An 18,501-nucleotide genomic window follows, 5' to 3' on the forward strand; every position below is an offset into this window, starting at 1 on the left:
ACTTGAATCGGTACAACTTGAATCGGTACAACTTGAATCGGTACAACTTGAAACCAGCTGAATACCCAGAGTACTGACTGTATGGTTTATCGGCCAGTCCACGAAGAAAATAATCTTTGCGACTTGTCGCCATTTTGGTTTCTCAACTCCTGTCTGAAGCTCAGCCATCAACGGCCTGGCACGCCTTCCTGTTCTCGCAGCTATACAATAAGGATGGCACTTCACAGACCGCCAGGATCCTGGTAATGAGTGTCCCTCGTGAGGCATCAGCCGATCAAATGAGTGAGTCCCTACCTCACTCCGCTGGCCGTTCTTCCCCTTGTCCATGTGGCCATCATGTGTTTGCGTCTCCTGAAGTCCATTCCCTTGGACGGACCACTGTCTCCGGAAACCCATGGCTTTTCGGCACCTCTGGTGCCCTTGGTTGCCATTTGACGGCCGTTCACGTGGACATGGACGTAGCAAGCACGCTGATAAGAATGAATGTTGCTTTTTGGTTTCGTTCTGGCCTGGTTGAGCTGGCGCGTGAGGTGTGTCAAGCAAGCCGTAATAGAGGGAACACAATCAAGTGATTGTAAGGTCACGCGCAGACATGCAAGTAGAGGGTGAAGTCTTCCTTCATTGCTGCTCTGCATGGACATCGTTTGCAGATCAATTTTCGCTTTCGCCTGAGCCGCCTGTCTGACGACATCCTTGGCCCATCCCATCGTGAGTATTGTACATAGCCAGCCCATTCCATGTTGTACATTTTTTAGCCATCTCGAGCTCGAACCAGATGGTTGTTCGCTTGCACCAGGCTTCTGAAAGCGTGCCCTCACCAGACGCCCGTATGTGGAGCTGTTGAGGAAGCGTGTTCCACAGATCATGTGTTTTCATTTCATCTCGAGGCTCGTGACAAGGCTTGCCATGTCATTTCCATACCATTCATACCGTAATGGGCTCAATCCACCCGTAAACTCCTGAGAGAAGAAGGAAAAAAAGTTCATTCAATAACCATCATAATCGGCGTCTGCTTCTTCTTCGTCATCCCCGCCTCCCGCAGTGGCAACCCCTCCATGTCTCTCCGTAGCATAACTGCTGAACTGCTGGTCCTCAGCTTCCCGGGCAGCGGCTTCCTGAGCGACGTTTTCACACGCATCAATCCAGTCTGAGTATACGTCGACGTGGGCGGAGAGGTAGTTGATGCCGGTTTGAAAGCGTTGTCCACAGACTCTGCAGTGCAAGTTGCCGACACCGGCTTTCTTGTCCATCTTGACCGTGATGGATTTCTCGTGATTGCAGAAGAGACAGGTAAATGTGGTGGCGAGGGGTTCGCGTTTCTTGGGGCCCTGGGGCTTGTTGGACGACTTCTTGCGTTTACCCTGGACGCGATCTCTCGTCAGCCACAGATTCAGAAATGAAGAGTGTCTGGAAACAAAGAGGTGAGGGGATAACGAGACAGGGAGACAACAGCGCATTACATACCATTTTGTTTGACTGTCGGGTTGTTGAAGACTGGTTTGTAACGATGAGTGATTTTCAGGTTCTGGGAAGTGTGAGACGTTCGAAAATCAGCGAAATTGTTCGTCAGTGCTTGTCAGTACTGCTCAAAGTAGGGTTCGTAAGTTCTTTGAGTCAGGAGCTGTGATGGCGATATACCACAGCTGGACCTGGTCATCTAAACTTATTTAAAGTGAACTGGAACGTCGTGGTCGCGATTTGCACTCCACGCCGGAGCCTCCACAAAGCGCAGTCACGTGGAGATAAAGATACATAGCTATCACGTGCCCAATCTCTTATCGCAGATCCCCGCTGATAAGACGTACAGTACACCTACCACCCACCTACCACCCACCCCCCTTGCTATACTACGCTGCTAGCAGTAGGAGTATACCACCTCCTGATGCCTATCTCGTAAGTACTTCACTACAGCCCGGAGCTGTCTCCATCCTAATCTCAGCCTTGAATATATATTCTGTCGATCGAGCTCGCTCGGGTGCTACCCTGCTCGCAGTTCCGAGTACCCTTCCTTCGTCCATCTTGGCTCTTGTCCTTTGTACGACCCCAGGCAGTCGGGGTCTTTGTTTACCTCGGGCCATTGCTCAGCTTCTCTGCCCAATTCCGTTATCATTTCCTGTTACGAGTGCTGTTGAGCTGCCCTTGCTGTCTTCATCGCTCCAGGCATCTCATCCGAACTCCTGTACAGCCTCCCAAGGGCGTCCTGCAAGCCATTGTTGTCTTACTGTCTACCTTCTCCCATCATGTCTGCCCCTCAGCCTTCCGGCGGGGCCAACTCTGACCTCATCCTGTCCGAGATCCTGGCAACGGTGAAGAAGCTGCAAGCCGACCAAGCTCAGTTGGCAGCCAATGTGGAATCTCTACAAAGCAGAATGGACGTGACCAACACGGTCAATTCGTTGCGTGGCGGCCACCATCCCCACCGCCCATCTCACTCTCAACCACGGGACGGCGTCAAAGACTCGCCTAGCATAGACCCAGACCAGCTAACAAAGTCTGTGAACGGCACTACCTCACCTCTTCCAGATGCAGCGATCCCAGCGCCCAAAGCACCACCTTCCCCAACTGCACGGAGACCATCCATCACGTCACGCATCATTCTCACCACCTATCCAGGCCAGTCAGGAATCGACCCCATCCCCATGGAATGGGGCGAAGCGGACCCATTGAAGCGCGGGCCCGTCGTTGTGAGCAGACATCACCACACGATCCGACGACGCAACGCGATCGGTGCCCATGGAGGCTCATATTCAATCTACCACGCGCTGGCGGTGGCAAGCCAGCATCTCAATCTGGAACACAAACCTGACTTCACCAACACAGAGCCAGCGGCTCTGATCGGCCCGTTCCCAGCCTGGGGCGACCGGAAGAAGATCGTGGCTATGGACCCGTTCGGCCATCTCGCACCATGGCTGTACAAAGACTACATCCAGACGCAGGACATTGACATCCGGCCCACCATCGCCGTGACCAAAGCACACATGAAGATACCGGAGCTGGAGCAGAGCGTCAAATCCGGCCGGCTGGTGCCAGACGGCAAGATCTGCCTCAACGAAACGGGCGAGCTGAACGTGACCAAATTCGCCGTCGAGCCGGTATGGTACCTTCCCGGTGTGGCCGAGCGGTTTGGCATCGACGAAAGTGCTCTACGACGCGCTCTCTTCGAACACACGGGCGGTTCGTACCCGGAGCTCGTGACCAGGCCGGACATCAAAGTGTTTCTGCCTCCTATCGGCGGCTTGACGGTCTACTGCTTCGGCGACCCGGCCAAGATGTCCGACCCAAACGCATCGCTGGCGCTACGTGTCCACGACGAATGTAATGGCAGCGACGTGTTCGGGTCCGATATCTGCACGTGTCGCCCGTACTTGATTTTTGGTATTGAAGAGGCCGTCAAAGAAGCTCAAAAGGGCGGCTCCGGCGTCGTCATCTATTTCCGCAAGGAAGGTCGGGCTCTCGGCGAAGTCACTAAGTATTTGGTCTACAATGCTCGCAAGCGGGGCGTCGACCGCGCCAGCGAATACTTCAAGCGCACTGAGAACATTGCCGGCGTCAAGGATATGCGCTTCCAGGCCCTGATGCCCGATATCCTGCATTGGCTCGGCATCACAAAGATCGACCGCATGCTCAGCATGTCCAACATGAAGCATGACGCCATCGTCGACCAGGGCATTCCTATCCTTGAGCGTGTCCCTATTCCCGACGAGATGATCCCCGCCGACTCGAGGGTCGAGATCGATGCTAAAATCCACGCCGGTTACTTCACTACTGGCAAGGTCATGACCATGGAGGAGTTGAATGCTGTGCAGGGAAGGAGTTGGGATGATATTGAACATTGAACGTTGAGACTTATCGGTTGGTGTCACGGAGTGGGGAGGCTGCGGCTGCTTTTCTTGTGGCATTGGCGTGTCGCTTGTATGTATGTATGTTGAGAATCAAGATGATGAGAGAATATTGATAAGCAGACGCAGATTTTGATGAGCGAAGTGGTCTTGTCCAACAGAGCAGAAGTGTCTGGTGAGAGGTGTTACAGTATGGAGAATAGAGACGAAGAAAACGAAGACGAATATGAAGACGCAGATGAAGACGCAGATGAAGACGCAGATGAAGACGCAGATGAAGACGAACACGAACACGAGAATGCCAGACCACCATCAAGAACTTGATATGGAAGAACAAGAGCTGCTTAGAGCGACGCATCGACCCAAGCTTACTCTCTCCTCCTTTTCGCCAGATCAGACGTTTCCAAAGGCATGTGCTGTCCAGCCGCAACGGCTTACTATCTGGTCACCCCTTCAAATGGATGTTTGGTGGTTGTTTTGCCCGATATAAAACTACCTAGGTACCTAAGCTTGAAGAATGACTGAAGAAACGGCGAGTCTTGATGCCGGTGTTACTACGAACATGAGAAAACATGAGGATAAAGACGGAGATCATGGCAGTTCTAGAACAATTAAATCCAACTCAACTACAGTACAATCAGCATTTCGGCGTTTGTGGAATTCGAATTCAATTGCTTGACTACTACATGTACCAACCTTATCCAGCCACCTAGAGAGGTTCTCCTCAATAAGAACATGACATTGCAATGTGGGGTTACCAACTTGGAAAATTGCCGACTGCAAGCAAGCCTTGAGATGGGAGTTTTGAGAATGAGTTTGGATGTCAGTCAATTCGGTTTAATACTGAACAACTAATCGATGTTTTTAAAATTGCAGGCTCTTGTTCCCGTCGCGCCACTGTTCTTGCGTATCCCCTTAAGTTATTCATTGTAAAGGAGTGCGTCCGTGGCCCAGGACTAGCGGTCCATGCACAAGATAACAGTCTTCTGGAACAGCGTAACGAACTATATCTCGGCTGCTGGGCAGCCTTGAATGGATGCACTCATAACAATTGGCGAGCGCCATATCAGTAGATACCCGGGCCGCGAGAATAGGCGAGAGCATTCCAAATGTACGTTGCTTTGAAAACGTCCAAAACTGGAAGCAATCCTCGAGTAGAGATAGAACAACAGTCTTCCCACTGCAGCCTGTGTTTCATCGAGGCGAGGGTAGGCGAACCATCCATCACGCAATGAAGTGTTATCTCTTCGAAGAGCCACAGCATGCTTTACCTTTCATGACTGGTCGACATCGTTCTCGCTTAGGAATAGGTCCATGCATTTCTGGATGACCGAGACACATCTGCTGTAGTGCTGATCCATACTCGAGAACTGCTTTGGAGATGAATCAAAAGGTCGATCAAGGGAGACTGTTTCAGTGACAAAGAATGAGACGACGATCCAGCCGAACAGCCATGGACAGGGGACATCATTGCCACAAAACGGGGGCGACTAGACCGCCAAAGTAGACATGATTGACAGGAGGAAAGTCCGGTCCGGATATTGAAGTATAGCACACTGTGCCTTGTGAACGTACCGACCTAGTTGATTGACCCCGGCCGGCCAGCAAGAGAGCCGTGGTGGCTTTTCCTGGAGACGATCAACAGCGCCTTCATCCTATTGTTGGCCTGCCAGAATTTTCGGATTTGCCATCTTTTTCCGGGGTTCGTATGCAACAGTGACATACACAGCACAGGAAGGGGGAAGTTCTTCCCGAAGGACTCACCGACACCCCCGAATCAAACAATACCCAATTAGACACGATGTCACTGTACCAAAGATAAAGTTCGAAACAGGGCGCCAGAATCTCCCTTGTGCTCTGTGGCTCCTTGTCGAACGTCGCGGAGTTAAGAGTCAAAATGCAATCCAGCATTGCACATGCTAGAGGCTGGCGTTTGTTATCCTTCGAATTAAGCGAGAAACAGCTCGGTGACACCGCAGAGGCAGCGAGGAACAGAGGTCGGCTAGGAGAAAAGCCAGAATAATTTCACGGCGCAAGTGCTGCGACGACGATCACTGAATGCAAGATCGTGGTCGTGCAGAGAACAGGGATCGGAGGATGCGCTGTCGACCCCGGTGGCGGGAAGGCTGGACATCGCAGATTTACCAACGGATCGACCAGCCACAAAACACAAAACATTGTATCTCACAGAAGGTTCGTCCAAACCCACACCATATTGGCAACAATCGTTAAGAGATGTCATGCGTAACGTTCCGTTCAGATGGCTATGCAGGACAGGAAACTGGAACAGGCGGGCCAACTTCTCAGAACCGGCCACCATGGAAAAAGATAACGAGCCGGCGCCTGAAAGACCGGTAAAGAATAATGGATGATGATGAACATGATGATGATGGTGGCCAACTACACGACGACGGTTTGAGGGTTCCAGGTTGAAGAGACGGTGACAAGCCCGCTGATCTAGCGATCCGTGTAACGCCGCCTCCCGTCTTTTGTGCTGGATGATTGGAGAATTCAAACTTTGGCTGGGCGAGTCCAACCAGGGTGTGGGTCATCGGGATCTCCTCCACAAATCATGCGGTGACAACACAGCACTCTGGTGGATAGGCGGCGGCAGGGCTAGGGAGGGAGGATTTGTACGAGGTGAACTTCTCCTCTCCAGCAATCCATACTATTCTCGCCCTTGGACAAAAGGAGAGAACGTGTAGCCTAGGATGGATCAAAAAGGATCAGAACAGGCGATTGGTTGAAGTGAGCATAGCCGGACAACTCCCCACGAGCTCCAGGTCTGGCCAAAATCACTCTCCTCGAGAACGTGGCGAAGAAATGTGGAAGCTCTCAAAACACTTCTCTTCCTTCAACCTGGCCACGTCGGGGCGTTTCGTCGCTCCGAATGACAACCTTCAGCCACGACAAGCCAGTGCAGCCCATGCCAAAATATAGGCGACCTGCCTGATTCCGAGGTCGGTCCCAGTATTTTGTTACACGAGACTGTCGCGCTGCCCATGTACAGGGCAAGACTGCCTGTCATCGGGTGAGCACTGGCTCCCGCCGTCAACGAGCAATAGACGCGGGAGGACAGAGACGGGGTGGGGACGTGGCCTCCATCGGCGTCTCTGCCCACTCCAGCACGGTATGTGTCGGTACAAGCGTGGTCGTTCGTCATGTATCGTACTGTGATGTTGTAGGACTGTGGCCTGAGCAAACCCCTTGATCTCGCGTCTCCATGTGCATCATTTGGCTTCGACATGCAATGCGACCTTAATCCAGGCGGATGCACTGCAGCCACGGCAATGCCCTGCATTCTGCATACTGGTATGCTAGTGGGCACGTCGCCGTGGAGATCGTTGGAAGATGTCGAGCATAGTGCATAAGGTAGGGAGCGGACAACTACATTTGATCCACATTCTCGTATCTCTGACAGAGAACTCATGTTGCCTGTTGGTCCTTCTTCCAGAGCGTAGTGACTGTCAACCGGCGGGATTACATCTGGACAAGTACGTTTCGTTACTCCCTCTCATCGTCCTCAGTCATCGCCCGAGTTCCGTGGCCATACTCCCTCCAGCGTAGTCGGACGACCTCATGCTGGGAACGATACAACTTCGGCGACTGTTACGTCCTGTCTGTATTGTTCCCAGTTGGACGGGTTCTGCAAGCTGTTTCGTAGTAGCAGTTGAGTTTCGAGAGCCAGCTGCAACGGCCACGGGCATCGCCAAACAGCTTGTTGTTGTTGTTCGTTGTCTTGTTCCTTACGCGCGAGAAAACATCACACATGCGAATGTTAGCACGCTCGCCCTTATGGCTGGCGGCTGGCTGCTCATGATGCACAATAGGCGGCCCTGGGCTTGGATCTGAAACTTTGCCCAATGCCATGTCCTTTTGCCCTAGCCAGCCACGAGTTGACAGTTGATGCTGCCATGGCCATAGCTGTGCCTCTGAATCAACCTGACATTGTCTGTGCGGCCGGAGAATATCTGTAACAGAGTCTGGAGGGCCAGGACTGATCGGTACAGGGGATAAAACAATCCTGCATTGTATACCACCAATTCGAGGTTTTGTGGATCTATCTCCCTGCAGTCAAGGTGTCTAAGGGGCATTTTGCAATGCACGTAATTCGTCCCGGGTGCTGGAATATTGGTTGGATTACCGCCATGCCTTGCTACCGCGTTCGGTTGAAGCACACTGGGTTTTCTTCAGGAAGTCATGGCCCGGTAGCTGTTCTAACCGAGCGGCGTGTAATACCCATATTTTGTTGCCGCTGAGGCAGAAACACTATGAACGGCTTGTAATGCAAGCGAACAACCAGCAAGAAGTCAGTACCATGTATGACAGCAGGAGGATTGGAACACGGCCCAGCAGCAAGGACTGCCCTTGTTCACTGCGACCCCAACACTGTTCCCCTGCCTTCATGAGCTCCTGTCCTGAGTAGGCACGCGTTGACTAAACGATATCAATATTGGCCCAAGCGCAAGCTGGGAATCTTCCGGCGGTGTGGCACAAGCCTTTGGGCCAGGGCCGGCCGAACTGCGATCCGAAGCTTGAAGATTTGAAAGCCCACGGACTGAGTTACCTTGAGAGGAGAAAGCGCTACCAGGGACCTCTTTCTGGTGACATGACCACGGAACAACATGTCACACCTTGGTAGATTGGAGTTGCAATAATAATGCGAGGGATACTGCGAAGGAAGGTAATCGTGAGCCGGAGGAACGCCTGAGCAAACAGGGCCTTTCAACACCGTGGACCTTTGTCAGGGCTCAGGGCTTCCCTAGTCTCCTAGGCTTGTTGGATGGTGGGCGAAGGGAGGAAGCGCGGCCTGTGGAAGGATTGGGGCCTGTGGAGGCTGATCGTGATAGAGGGTGAATGAGTCTCCGAGCGGCCTAACTGATAGAGCGGTACTGAGCGGTACGGGGGTTTTGATGGATGTGGTGTTCTTCGTTTGTCTGGCCCAGTTGGCTTGTTCTTTGTGGCTTTTGCTCCTACTGTAGAACCTAACCCAATGGCCGCCATGCCAATGGTGGGCCGATGCTGACTGGGATTTTCGAAGGCTGGGGGAAGTGGATTTGCGTCGGTAAACTCGAGGTCTGTGTGTCCGATTGTCATCCGGCGCGGTTGACGTCCTTGTGTCCGTTCTCCTCTCTGCTTTGGACGCGTTGCGCTATACCCCCAAAGTCATTATTTGCAGGCTGAATTCGCCAAAGCGAAGAGAAAACGGCAGGGATTGGGGACAGGACAGCAAGGTGGAAGTGCCCTGCCGACGCCACAGTATGTTCCCCGGTTGCGTCCACGGCTTACAGCACCCCTTCAACAACAGTACAATTGTACCGCTGCAGTAAGAATCGTAATAGAGGCCCTCAAGACTGAGCGGATGAACCTTTCCCGTAACGGTGAAAGTCACGCAGAACATGCAGCCCTAAGTAGAGAACCCCCGCCGTCCGCCGACCAAGGCCGAATTGTCACGATTAGGACCCATGCCGGAGTTGAAGGTTCCGAACTATCACACTGTTGGCTCCTTCTATTATTCCATTTTTCCGTTGGTGAATATCGTTGGTGTGAGACAGTGCCCGCAGAGAAGATACGAAGGGTTCGCTAGCCTCGTAGCTGGAGATTGTAAGAGTTTGATGGGAACATTATTGTTCAGGTGTATCTACTGGCCGATCCGCCTCTGGAATCGACAATCATCATGCCGGTGGCAGGGAGCTGGAGGTCCGTTGGTTCAACCAGCATCCCTGCAAGAGCAAGGGTAGCGAGGTACTGTGTATTTTATTGATGAGCAGGTTCAACAGTAGCCGTGCAGTGAGGCGTTCTGGTGCGTGGTGTTGTGCGAAAAGGCACCCAGCCCTCCCCGGCTGTGATTGGCAGTCAGTATCCGGCCGCCGTGGGTCTTTGTTGGGCCTCTCGTGGATCTCTGACTCGCAACTTGCGGCATGCTGGGATCGTAGGAGCGTGGGCTGGTGGACAGAGGCGCGCCATGGGCGGCCGGCAGTGGTCGGTGGAGCATGATATGGAAGGACAAGTCTAGGAAGAGCGAGCCCGGGTTCCAATGAGCGAGGGGCGGTGGGCAGTGGGCGGTGGGTGGCCAGCAGATGGTCCAGCAATGCCAGCATAGCGTGTAGGGTGGTAGATGGCGTGCCGCATGGAGGCGATTGTGCTGAACTTGAAGGGCGAGGGCGAGGGCGTCAAGGGTTGTAGGTTTTTCGTACCTGGTAGTGAGCAGCAGGAGGAGGATGAGAAGAAGCAGCGGTTGGGTGGTTAGCTGTTGGCTAGTAGTTGTAGCTAGTTGTAGTAATCGTGGTGTTGGTGGTGTCGGCGGTGGCCGTGGGTGGTTGTGGGCGTGGTCCTGGTTGTGGACGTGGCTGCGGTGCAGGCCAGTGGTTAGCATCCCAGTGGTTAGCATCCAGGTGGTTAGCGGCAGTGGTCATGGTGGACTGCGGTGCCAGTGCCAATGCCTGCGGTGGATGAATCGGTGGATGAATCCCTGCAGTGCCAGTGAGTGGTCCTCTCTGCGCTCTGCTGGCTGCTGCTGGCCCGCTGGCTTTTTTCTGCTGCACCACTTCCGCTTCTGCCTTTTTGCTCTAATGCAGCGACCTGCACACCCTCCCTCCTCCCGCTCGGCTAGGTTGCGCACCGTCGTCCTTCTTGCATTCCTGCATCCTGCTTCAAACTGAACCTCACTACTTGCCTCTGGCCTCCAGATCTCCATTGACACTTTTTGTGCATCCATAGTCGCCTTGTCCTGTGGTCACCAGTCAGTCATGGCCTAATAGCGCGTCCTCCCGCTGTTGAGTTCATGTCGATTGAAGAGCCTTTCCAGCTGTTCGGTACGTGAAAGAACCCAGAGTTCAGCACCCGATGTCTGCGCGGGACATTTGCGAGAACACTCAGGGCGAGACGCCGCAGAGAAAGTGGCAGACCACGCCCATGGTCTCCATATCTTGCAACCCGCCGCTCTACGGGTCTCACAGAATGGAATGCGTGATGTTCCTGCATATCAAGCTGCCTCTGTCTGGAAGCATAGCTAACGTTAGCTAACGTCTCTCTCGATTGTGCAGTTGGTGACCGACCGACGATTTCCTGTGTGGCTTCTTCCCCGCGGCACGCTCAATAGAGGTTGACCATTGAGGGCCGTCGCCAGTTCTGACAAAAGGGCGACTCTTGGTGCCTCTACGAGTCTGTACAGCTGTACAGTCTGCCTGCGACGCTGTTTCTTCATTGAAAGGCGGAATACCTGGCTCGACGTCTGACTGGCTTGTAAAAGGCCGGACGGAACGATAAGGCTACGGTTGACAGGCATCAGAGTTTGATCGTTGTATTTTAACAGTCGACGCGGCTGTTTCCCGAATTCAAACTCTGCGTTGTGGAAGACCGATCACCGGCGGTGGAACGCCCACTTGATCTCATCTGTTCGACTACCGTCCGCACTTCGATTAAGAGGAGGGATAAATTTGGTGTCGATCCGTATACGTCTGCCATTGGTCTCATCAGGCTTGGGTCTCGTCCTGGAGTAAGAGATATAATTGAAGCGCACCGTCAGGCTCTCAGAGGGTGGCCCTTGTGTCCTTTCTTTGTATCAAGCCTTGCGAAGAAGAAAAGTGGTTAAGCTGTCCGCTTGCCACAGGCCCAAACCAAAATGAACCAAACTCAATCGTATATGGACATGCATTCTGCCTCGCACATGTCTTCCGGGCCGTCATATTCACATCCCGCAGGCACTGCTCCTTTGGGTCACTACCAGCAATATCAGCAGCCTCCGATTATTCCCCCTGCGTCGACGCATTACGGCCCTCCACAGGCGTATGGCAATTATGGCTATGCCAATGGAGTGACATCGCCGCAGTCTGCTGCTGGCCATGTATCGCAGCAGGTGCAGTCGCAGATGCCGTCCCTTCCAGGTGAGCACGATCCATCATCGACCATTGTACTCATTTGCTGACTATCCCACAGCCATGATGCCAGGGCCTAGCCCTCAACAGACTTACGTGCCACAAACCTCTAGTTTGCCTGCTCCTGCTCAGGGATACCCCCCGGCCCCGCCAATTCCATTCGACACGACTGGCCAGATTGCTCCACCTGGAATGAAGCCTAGGGTGACAGCGACACTGTGGGAGGATGAAGGAAGTCTTTGCTTTCAAGTCGAAGCGAAGGGAGTCTGCGTGGCTCGTCGTGAAGGTAGGCTCCATACTCGACAATCTTTGACCTGGACAGATATTTACGTGGGCTCTAGATAACCACTTCATCAACGGGACAAAGCTCCTAAATGTTGCTGGCATGACTCGTGGTCGCCGTGATGGCATACTGAAATCAGAGAAGACGCGACACGTCGTCAAGATCGGTCCAATGCATCTCAAAGGTGTTTGGTATGTCGCCAACTTGCTCCATGCTTCAAGGTCGCATTGCTGATTGCGGTACAGGATCCCTTTTGAGCGTGCGCTGGAATTCGCAAATAAGGAGAAGATTACCGATCTTCTATATCCTTTGTTCGTGCACAACATTGGTGGCCTGTTGTATAACCCGGAGAACGCGCCTAGAACAAATGCAGTTGTGCAAGCAACCGAGCGCCGTCGTATGGACAGCATTGATGCGCCACGGTCTTCGCAGCCTTCACAGACACCATCCCTCCCACTTCATAGTACAATGTCTGGCAGTGGCCAAGCTCCTCCGACGCCTCACTCGGTCGCGCAACACGCCAATACGCAACGCCCCGGCATCGACAGGGCTCACACTTTTCCTACGCCTCCCACGAGTGCTTCCAGTGTCATGGGTATGACCAACCAAGGCAGTTCATACGACTGGAACAACCAGGGCTTGGCAAATGGGCCGGCCGGCACGCAACCTTTGTCTATCGACACCGGTGGGATCAACGCAAGGTCCATGCCGACAACGCCTGCCACCACTCCGCCAGGTACTGCCGGACAAGGAATGCATCCTTATCAGTCGCAGTCGAGTTACGACAACTCGAAGCATTATTACAGTACCACGCCGAGTTCTCAAACTGGTTATGCACAGCACCCCGATGGGAGTCGATACGGCCAGCACATGCAAGCCGTTGGGTACGGGAAGAGTGATATGGGGCCTCCCATAGCACCGGGGAGCGGTAGCGGCGGCGGGGACGGCCACGACCACAAAACTGACACGTACCCTGGCCAAAATCATAGCTCTCAACATGAGGGCGATCATACGGACGGCGGTTACATGAATGCAAACGCCTCCGCCTACAATGCAAACCGTGGACATTATGCATACGGCGCACCAGGTGACCATTCTCACTTGTCTCCTGAACAAATGTCCGGTTCTCCGACCCATCAAGCTGGATCTGGTCACGCCACGCCACGAACCATGCCTTCCGGTCAACCACAGTGGACGCCGGATTATCATACTCCGCCGAACCGGGCACCTCCGTCGAGCAATGTTTATAACATCATGGGTCGTGCTCGAACCCCACAAGGAGGCTCTGCCGATGGGTATGGCAATTCGACATATTCCAGCGGAGGCCATGCGGGGGCCATGTCATCTGCCAAACGCGGACGAGAGGACGACGATCAAGATCGACCAAGCAGTCGAGATTATGACGGTTATGACTCCAAGCGACGTAAGATGGGACGACAAGAGACATTTGGAATGCCTCTCAATCCACCTCCACATATGCAAGCGATCAAATCCGGCGGACAGCGCTGATTGCCGTTACTTGTCTCTTTTGGGACAGGGTCGGTTCGCGGACGCGTATGCCCGGGCATGACAACTGGATAAATGGCTTGCAGAACGAATGATAAGCTCTGATTCCGAGATGACGCGAAGTCACGACAGATCCGAAAAGCGATTACGATATTACGAACGGCTACAGCCAAAAAGAGATCAAAGACTAACGAACTCAATAAGCATGCGTTTATTGCTGCCTCGAAATTTTAACGACTTACGACACGATTTTCTTTTATTGTCTTGCAGATGGCGAGATGTGACGACTGCCTTTCCGCTCATGGCCTTTCTTCGACTGGCCAGTGGTTGGTTTAGATGTGCTGCTTGCTGGTTTGTCTTTTTCTGTGTATGAGGGAATGATATACGTCTGGATGGATCATGATTGAGACTTGAAGGATACGAATGCCACGGCGCTTTTCTAGATGTGTTCCTGGCTTCACTGCAAGGCGGGCCGATCGAGTTCTGCAGCGACACTGCGCTCAAGCTGGACTGCCTTGATCCCTTTGCTCCGAACCTCGCCTCCTGTAGTGCGTTGTGTTCGGAATGAAGGGGCTGGCTTGCAGGGCCAGTACATTAGCCAACAAGGAGCCGTCTAGAGAAAGAGGTGGCTCTCGCATCCTCCTGAGGCAATCTCGCGATGACATGTCAAATACAATAAAAGTCTATTTGTAATCATTCATGAACCTTTTCGAGTTCGAGTTCTTCGACCTCGATTTCGGGCTGTCGGTGTTCAGATCTGCCCTCAGCTTGATCAAAGGAAAGATGTTCTGATCCTTGTAGGCTACCGACGGCTTTTCGAGACAAAACGACACGATGGAACATGAACAGCGGAGCCATAAAGGTAGGTCCCCATGTCCCAATGTCATGTCCTATTCGGTCACATCCATGCCGTGCAGTTGCAAGCAGCAGCATCGAATCACGCGGTAAATATCGTGTGTACGTTGTACCTGTATGTGCTGTCCGAATCAGTAGACAGTCCAGTGTGTTGGTTGTTGGTGTTGCCGAGGACGTCTTGGCCAACTTCTCAACCGTACCTGTAAGTGATGCTAAGGAGGGTATAGCACTTATCTGACCTAGGTGCTCAGGCAATGATTGACGGGCGGCCTTCCTGATAGCAACGGACACGTCTAGAGTAATACCACGGCGTGCTTCTAGGGGAGGAGGCAGGGACACTAGTAGGGGAGGCGACGGGTGAGAGGACGAGGTATAGCGGAAGTAGAAATAGGGAGGGCTCCCGACATATAGGGGGGATAGACCTACATGGACCCGGAGAGGGACTGGATTAGGTATAAGAAATAGTACTACTACCTACCAGTCCCTGGAGACGCTACTGGCTATTATGGCATGCGCAACTGCAATGCTTCTACTGTTATTGCAGATTGAAAGCAAAACTCAACCATTGCACCAATCCTCTGCAAAATAACGACCACGATGACGACGACGATGGTGGTGGTGCTGGTGGTGACGGCGATAATCTCACGTCCGAAACTCATGTTCGGTGAGGATTTGCCGCACCGACACAGGCCTGGCGACCTCAGTCAAAAGTCCCAGCTGCTGGATCGCATCGCCGTGGCATCGGATCACATCTGGATCGATTGAAGAGGTTTGTACAACGACCTTGCCATGGCAATGCCGGTGAGCGACCACATTCCAAGCTTGGGTGGTCGCAATCCCGAGAGCAAGCTCCCACGTCCCCCGTACCGTGATGGTGGCCGACTGCCCATCTCGAGCCCTCTCGTAGCGAAAGAGCATCGCCACACCCCGTCTGCCGTTCCACAGCTCCATCGTGTCAAGTCTGGGCATCTTGAGTGCCGCCATAGCGGCGTCTTGAAGCATGTTGTTGATTTCCGAGGTGTCCGCATCGTCAGTGAGGACCCTCGAAGTCAGCGCCAGAGAAGTGAGCTTATCCCACGCCCATGAATCTTGACGCGCTGCGAAGAAGTGTCTGGCATCGGCCATGAAAGAGGCGGACAGCGTTGTGAGTCGCATGCTGGCGCAAGCAAGTTCCCGGCTCACGGCCGGGCTCGGCTCCCTGGTAGCGAGCCCCTCGGAATATATTCCTGGATATGTCTCGTTGAAGTTCCAGAATATCGTCAGCTTGCACAATTTTGTCCTGGGAAAAGATTCGATCAGCGTCTGGGTGCCTATCCTGGTTGGTCAGCGACTGCATCGACTGAATTGAAAGGGGTCAAGCAAGCACTTGCGTTGATCGGTTTGCCAGGAAATCTCACCCCACTCCATCCATGGTTCGTAACAAAGCTCCTTCATGTTAGGAAACCGTGAGAGCATGTTGGCAAGAGCAACCGGCTTCCATCGTCGACGTGTCTGCTGGCGGAGCAGCACAATCCCGACGACTGGTACGAAGGGGAGACGCCGCCACCACTGCATCTCGGGTTCCTCGTTGTCGAAAGGCCCCTCACCCATGATCTCGTCGAATGTCTGTTCGATGGCAAACTTCTTAGGAGCAAGGACCTGCTGCCCAGCAACCCAGCCATGAGCCGGATCATCTATCAGGGCCCTTGCTTGTTCGTGACCACAAGGAGACGAGAACTCGCCTAGATCGGTGTCTGAGCAGAAGGTGAGGTGCTTGAACCAGTGCTGGTTATCACTGGGCGAGTAAACACTGATGTCGAGGACCAAGTCACCGCGAGGCTCCCATGTGCTGAGTGTCGTGAATAAGCTTTCAAATGCATCCGCGATGAATTGGTTGTCGATATTGTCCAAGCCCCAACGGTCGGGGTCAGTGTTAGCGCATTGGCTGCAATCGTACTGCTTCAGTTCCACGCGAAACCAGATATAGCGAATCTGGCTTTCCGTCGGGACATGATAGTTTGAGAGTTCGGGTTAGCGAGGCGCGGTACCGTCAGGCTGATCTCGGCAAAGTTGACCGGCTCGATAACCGATTGCCATTCTCGGGAAACAGGCGCAAGTTGGCTGCACCTCCCGCCGAGAACTGGCAGGAGACCAATGATCTCGTTTCGAATCTCGGGAGGGAGACAATCCCAGGAGGTGCTGTCTCTAGACATCTCTGCTCAGGCGTAGATAGGTAGCATTTGGATGATCGCGGTTGGTGCGGATTGAGAAGGATATGAAGCGATGAAGTAGCTCGAAGTTTTGAGACCTGTGCTTTCAAGTTGGGGTTGGAGAGAGGCAGAGATGGCAGATACTTATACCTTCGGAAAGCGGTTTACAGTCATAGTTAGGAGTACAAGGTTTTCAGCGATGCGGTCGAAAGCTTGAAAATAGGCAACTGTGTGGTTAGTATCGGAATACGATGATCATGACATGGATTCGGGTTCAGTCCAAAGCATAAGGTGCTTGTAGCAACGCGGGTTGAAAAGTGCAGCATCTGGGTGCAATAGATCTTCAGTGTAATGCACAGTAACCATGTCAAAAGGAACCAAGCTCCCTTAAACGGTCGTGAAGTGCCTTTGTGGCTGATCGACCTGGTGCCAAGCTGAGGCAGTTGTAAACTGTTCAAAAAGTGATGTGGTGTCGCCCCAGGCTCAGGATACAGATAATTGTAGAGGTGAGGTTCAAGTTGCGGTACGCGGACCTCAAGTTTTAGTCGCACTTTTAGTATAGGAGATGGCGACGCCGCAACGGGACTAGCGCCAACATGCCAAGGCTAGCTCAGCGCACTCTGTAGGATTTTGATTTACTCGCCAGTTTGAGAGTCGTACTCCCCTCAATCGAACTCCTTCGAGGTTTGAACTTCATCAACGACAAGCCCTCGACTCATCCAGTCATCGCAGCAAGATGTAAGTCAGTCCGTGGCACGCATACACGCTCGCAACCAGCTCCGATTCTCAACAACTGCACTCGATGTGATGGCGGCAGAAGTCCATGACGTTTTGCCGTTTGAAGCCGAAATGTCTTGATCGAAACGAAACTGATTGATTCAACATTAGGACGAACCTCCGTACCCAGAAGCGCCTCGCGGCGTCCGTCATCGGCTGTGGCAAGCGCAAGATCTGGCTCGATCCCAACGAGGTCAACGAAATCTCCAATGCCAACTCCCGTCAGACCATCCGAAAGCTGGTCAGCGATGGACTTATTATCCGCAAGCCGGTCGCCATGCACTCCAGATCCCGTGCCAGAGAGTTGAACGCTGCGAGAAGAATTGGCCGACACCGAGGCTTCGGTAAGAGAAAGGGTACAAAGGACGCCAGAATGCCTAGGTACGATACATCTCCCACGATCAGAAATTTGATGGCGGTTGTGGGGGGCATAATGCTGATGGATGCTTCTACAGCCAAGTTCTATGGATGAGACGTCTCCGTGTCCTCCGCCGCCTCTTGGTCAAGTACCGAGCTGCTGGAAAGATTGACAAGCACCTGTACCACGAGCTCTACCAACTGAGCAAGGGTAACACCTTCAAGCACAAGCGTGCTTTGGTTGAACACGTATGTTTGCTGTACACCTCTGTGTTCAGTGCCCGGACTAACAGCCCCAGATTCACCGAGCCAAGGCCGAGAAGCAGCGTGAGCGCATCCTCAAGGAAGAAATGGATGCCAAACGTGCGAAGACCAAGGCCGCCCGTGAGCGCCGACAAGAGCGTATCCAGAGCAAGAGACAAGCTCTGGCTGGAGAGGAGGAGCCTAAGCAGGAGTAGACACGTCCAACATTCCTGTGTTCTTCAAGTGGTTTTACGACAGGAGCGTAGTCGACAGGCACGTCTGAGGACGACCTCGACGACAGTCCCTCCCACGATTACGTTCACCGTTGGGGCATGTTGCTGCAAACAGGGCGACGATGGGTTCGACCTTGATGGTGTGCAGAGACCTCGTCCCGAGGAGGTTGCAGTTGCAGTTGCATTAGGCGCAATGATAAAACAATGGAAACTCGAATGCACGCTGCCCATGTGTCTGGCTCGAGACTGCGATCGATCTCGAGCTGATTGTGCGCTTGGCCCTCCATGTGCTCTATTGTCCTGGGCGATCGTGACCTTCAAGTTACGTACTGTGGCAATTGT

The 18,501-nt window shown here is 53.2% G+C and overlaps 7 protein-coding genes across 8 annotated transcripts; 3 read left to right on the forward strand and 4 right to left on the reverse strand.

Annotated features, from left to right (window-relative positions):
* Positions 1–290: 290 nt before the first annotated feature.
* Positions 291–866, reverse strand: HMPREF1120_05537 (uncharacterized protein; the record flags this gene model as incomplete). Its single annotated transcript, XM_009159717.1, has 1 exon — positions 291–866. One exon carries the CDS (start codon positions 864–866, stop codon positions 291–293), a length of 576 nt encoding a protein of 191 aa, XP_009157965.1.
* Positions 867–986: 120 nt separating this feature from the next.
* On the reverse strand, positions 987–1,467 carry HMPREF1120_05538 (uncharacterized protein; the record flags this gene model as incomplete). Its single annotated transcript, XM_009159718.1, has 2 exons — positions 987–1,361; positions 1,465–1,467. The coding sequence occupies 2 exons, from the start codon at positions 1,465–1,467 to the stop codon at positions 987–989; spliced, it is 378 nt and encodes a 125-aa protein (XP_009157966.1).
* A 253-nt stretch (positions 1,468–1,720) lies between these two features.
* HMPREF1120_05539 lies at positions 1,721–4,089 on the forward strand. Of its 2 annotated transcripts, XM_009159720.1 has the most exons (2): positions 1,721–3,916; positions 3,969–4,089. In XM_009159720.1, exon 1 carries the CDS (start codon positions 2,241–2,243, stop codon positions 3,834–3,836), a length of 1,596 nt encoding a protein of 531 aa, XP_009157968.1. In that variant the 5' UTR covers positions 1,721–2,240; the 3' UTR covers positions 3,837–3,916; positions 3,969–4,089. The 2 variants fall into 2 exon arrangements, with proteins under 2 accessions (XP_009157968.1, XP_009157967.1); XM_009159719.1 differs by having other exon boundaries at positions 1,721–4,089.
* Positions 4,090–4,492: 403 nt separating this feature from the next.
* Positions 4,493–10,306, reverse strand: HMPREF1120_05540 (uncharacterized protein). Its single transcript, XM_009159721.1, has one exon. The coding sequence runs from the start codon at positions 10,228–10,230 to the stop codon at positions 9,613–9,615; it is 618 nt and encodes a 205-aa protein (XP_009157969.1). The 5' UTR covers positions 10,231–10,306; the 3' UTR covers positions 4,493–9,612.
* HMPREF1120_05541 (uncharacterized protein) lies at positions 10,260–14,402 on the forward strand. The gene is made up of 5 exons (XM_009159722.1): positions 10,260–10,654; positions 10,886–11,725; positions 11,778–12,002; positions 12,058–12,190; positions 12,245–14,402. The coding sequence occupies exons 2-5, from the start codon at positions 11,464–11,466 to the stop codon at positions 13,506–13,508; spliced, it is 1,884 nt and encodes a 627-aa protein (XP_009157970.1). The 5' UTR covers positions 10,260–10,654; positions 10,886–11,463; the 3' UTR covers positions 13,509–14,402.
* A 600-nt stretch (positions 14,403–15,002) lies between these two features.
* Positions 15,003–16,552, reverse strand: HMPREF1120_05542 (uncharacterized protein; the record flags this gene model as incomplete). The annotated part of the gene is made up of 3 exons (XM_009159723.1): positions 15,003–15,670; positions 15,758–16,331; positions 16,388–16,552. The coding sequence occupies 3 exons, from the start codon at positions 16,550–16,552 to the stop codon at positions 15,003–15,005; spliced, it is 1,407 nt and encodes a 468-aa protein (XP_009157971.1).
* An 820-nt stretch (positions 16,553–17,372) lies between these two features.
* On the forward strand, positions 17,373–18,141 carry HMPREF1120_05543 (50S ribosomal protein L19e; the record flags this gene model as incomplete). The annotated part of the gene is made up of 4 exons (XM_009159724.1): positions 17,373–17,377; positions 17,438–17,707; positions 17,782–17,932; positions 17,983–18,141. 4 exons carry the CDS (start codon positions 17,373–17,375, stop codon positions 18,139–18,141), a joined length of 585 nt encoding a protein of 194 aa, XP_009157972.1.
* Positions 18,142–18,501: the final 360 nt, after the last annotated feature.

Source organism: Exophiala dermatitidis, assembly GCF_000230625.1.
Source record: "Exophiala dermatitidis NIH/UT8656 unplaced genomic scaffold supercont1.4, whole genome shotgun sequence".
Lineage (NCBI taxonomy): Eukaryota > Fungi > Ascomycota > Eurotiomycetes > Chaetothyriales > Herpotrichiellaceae > Exophiala > Exophiala dermatitidis.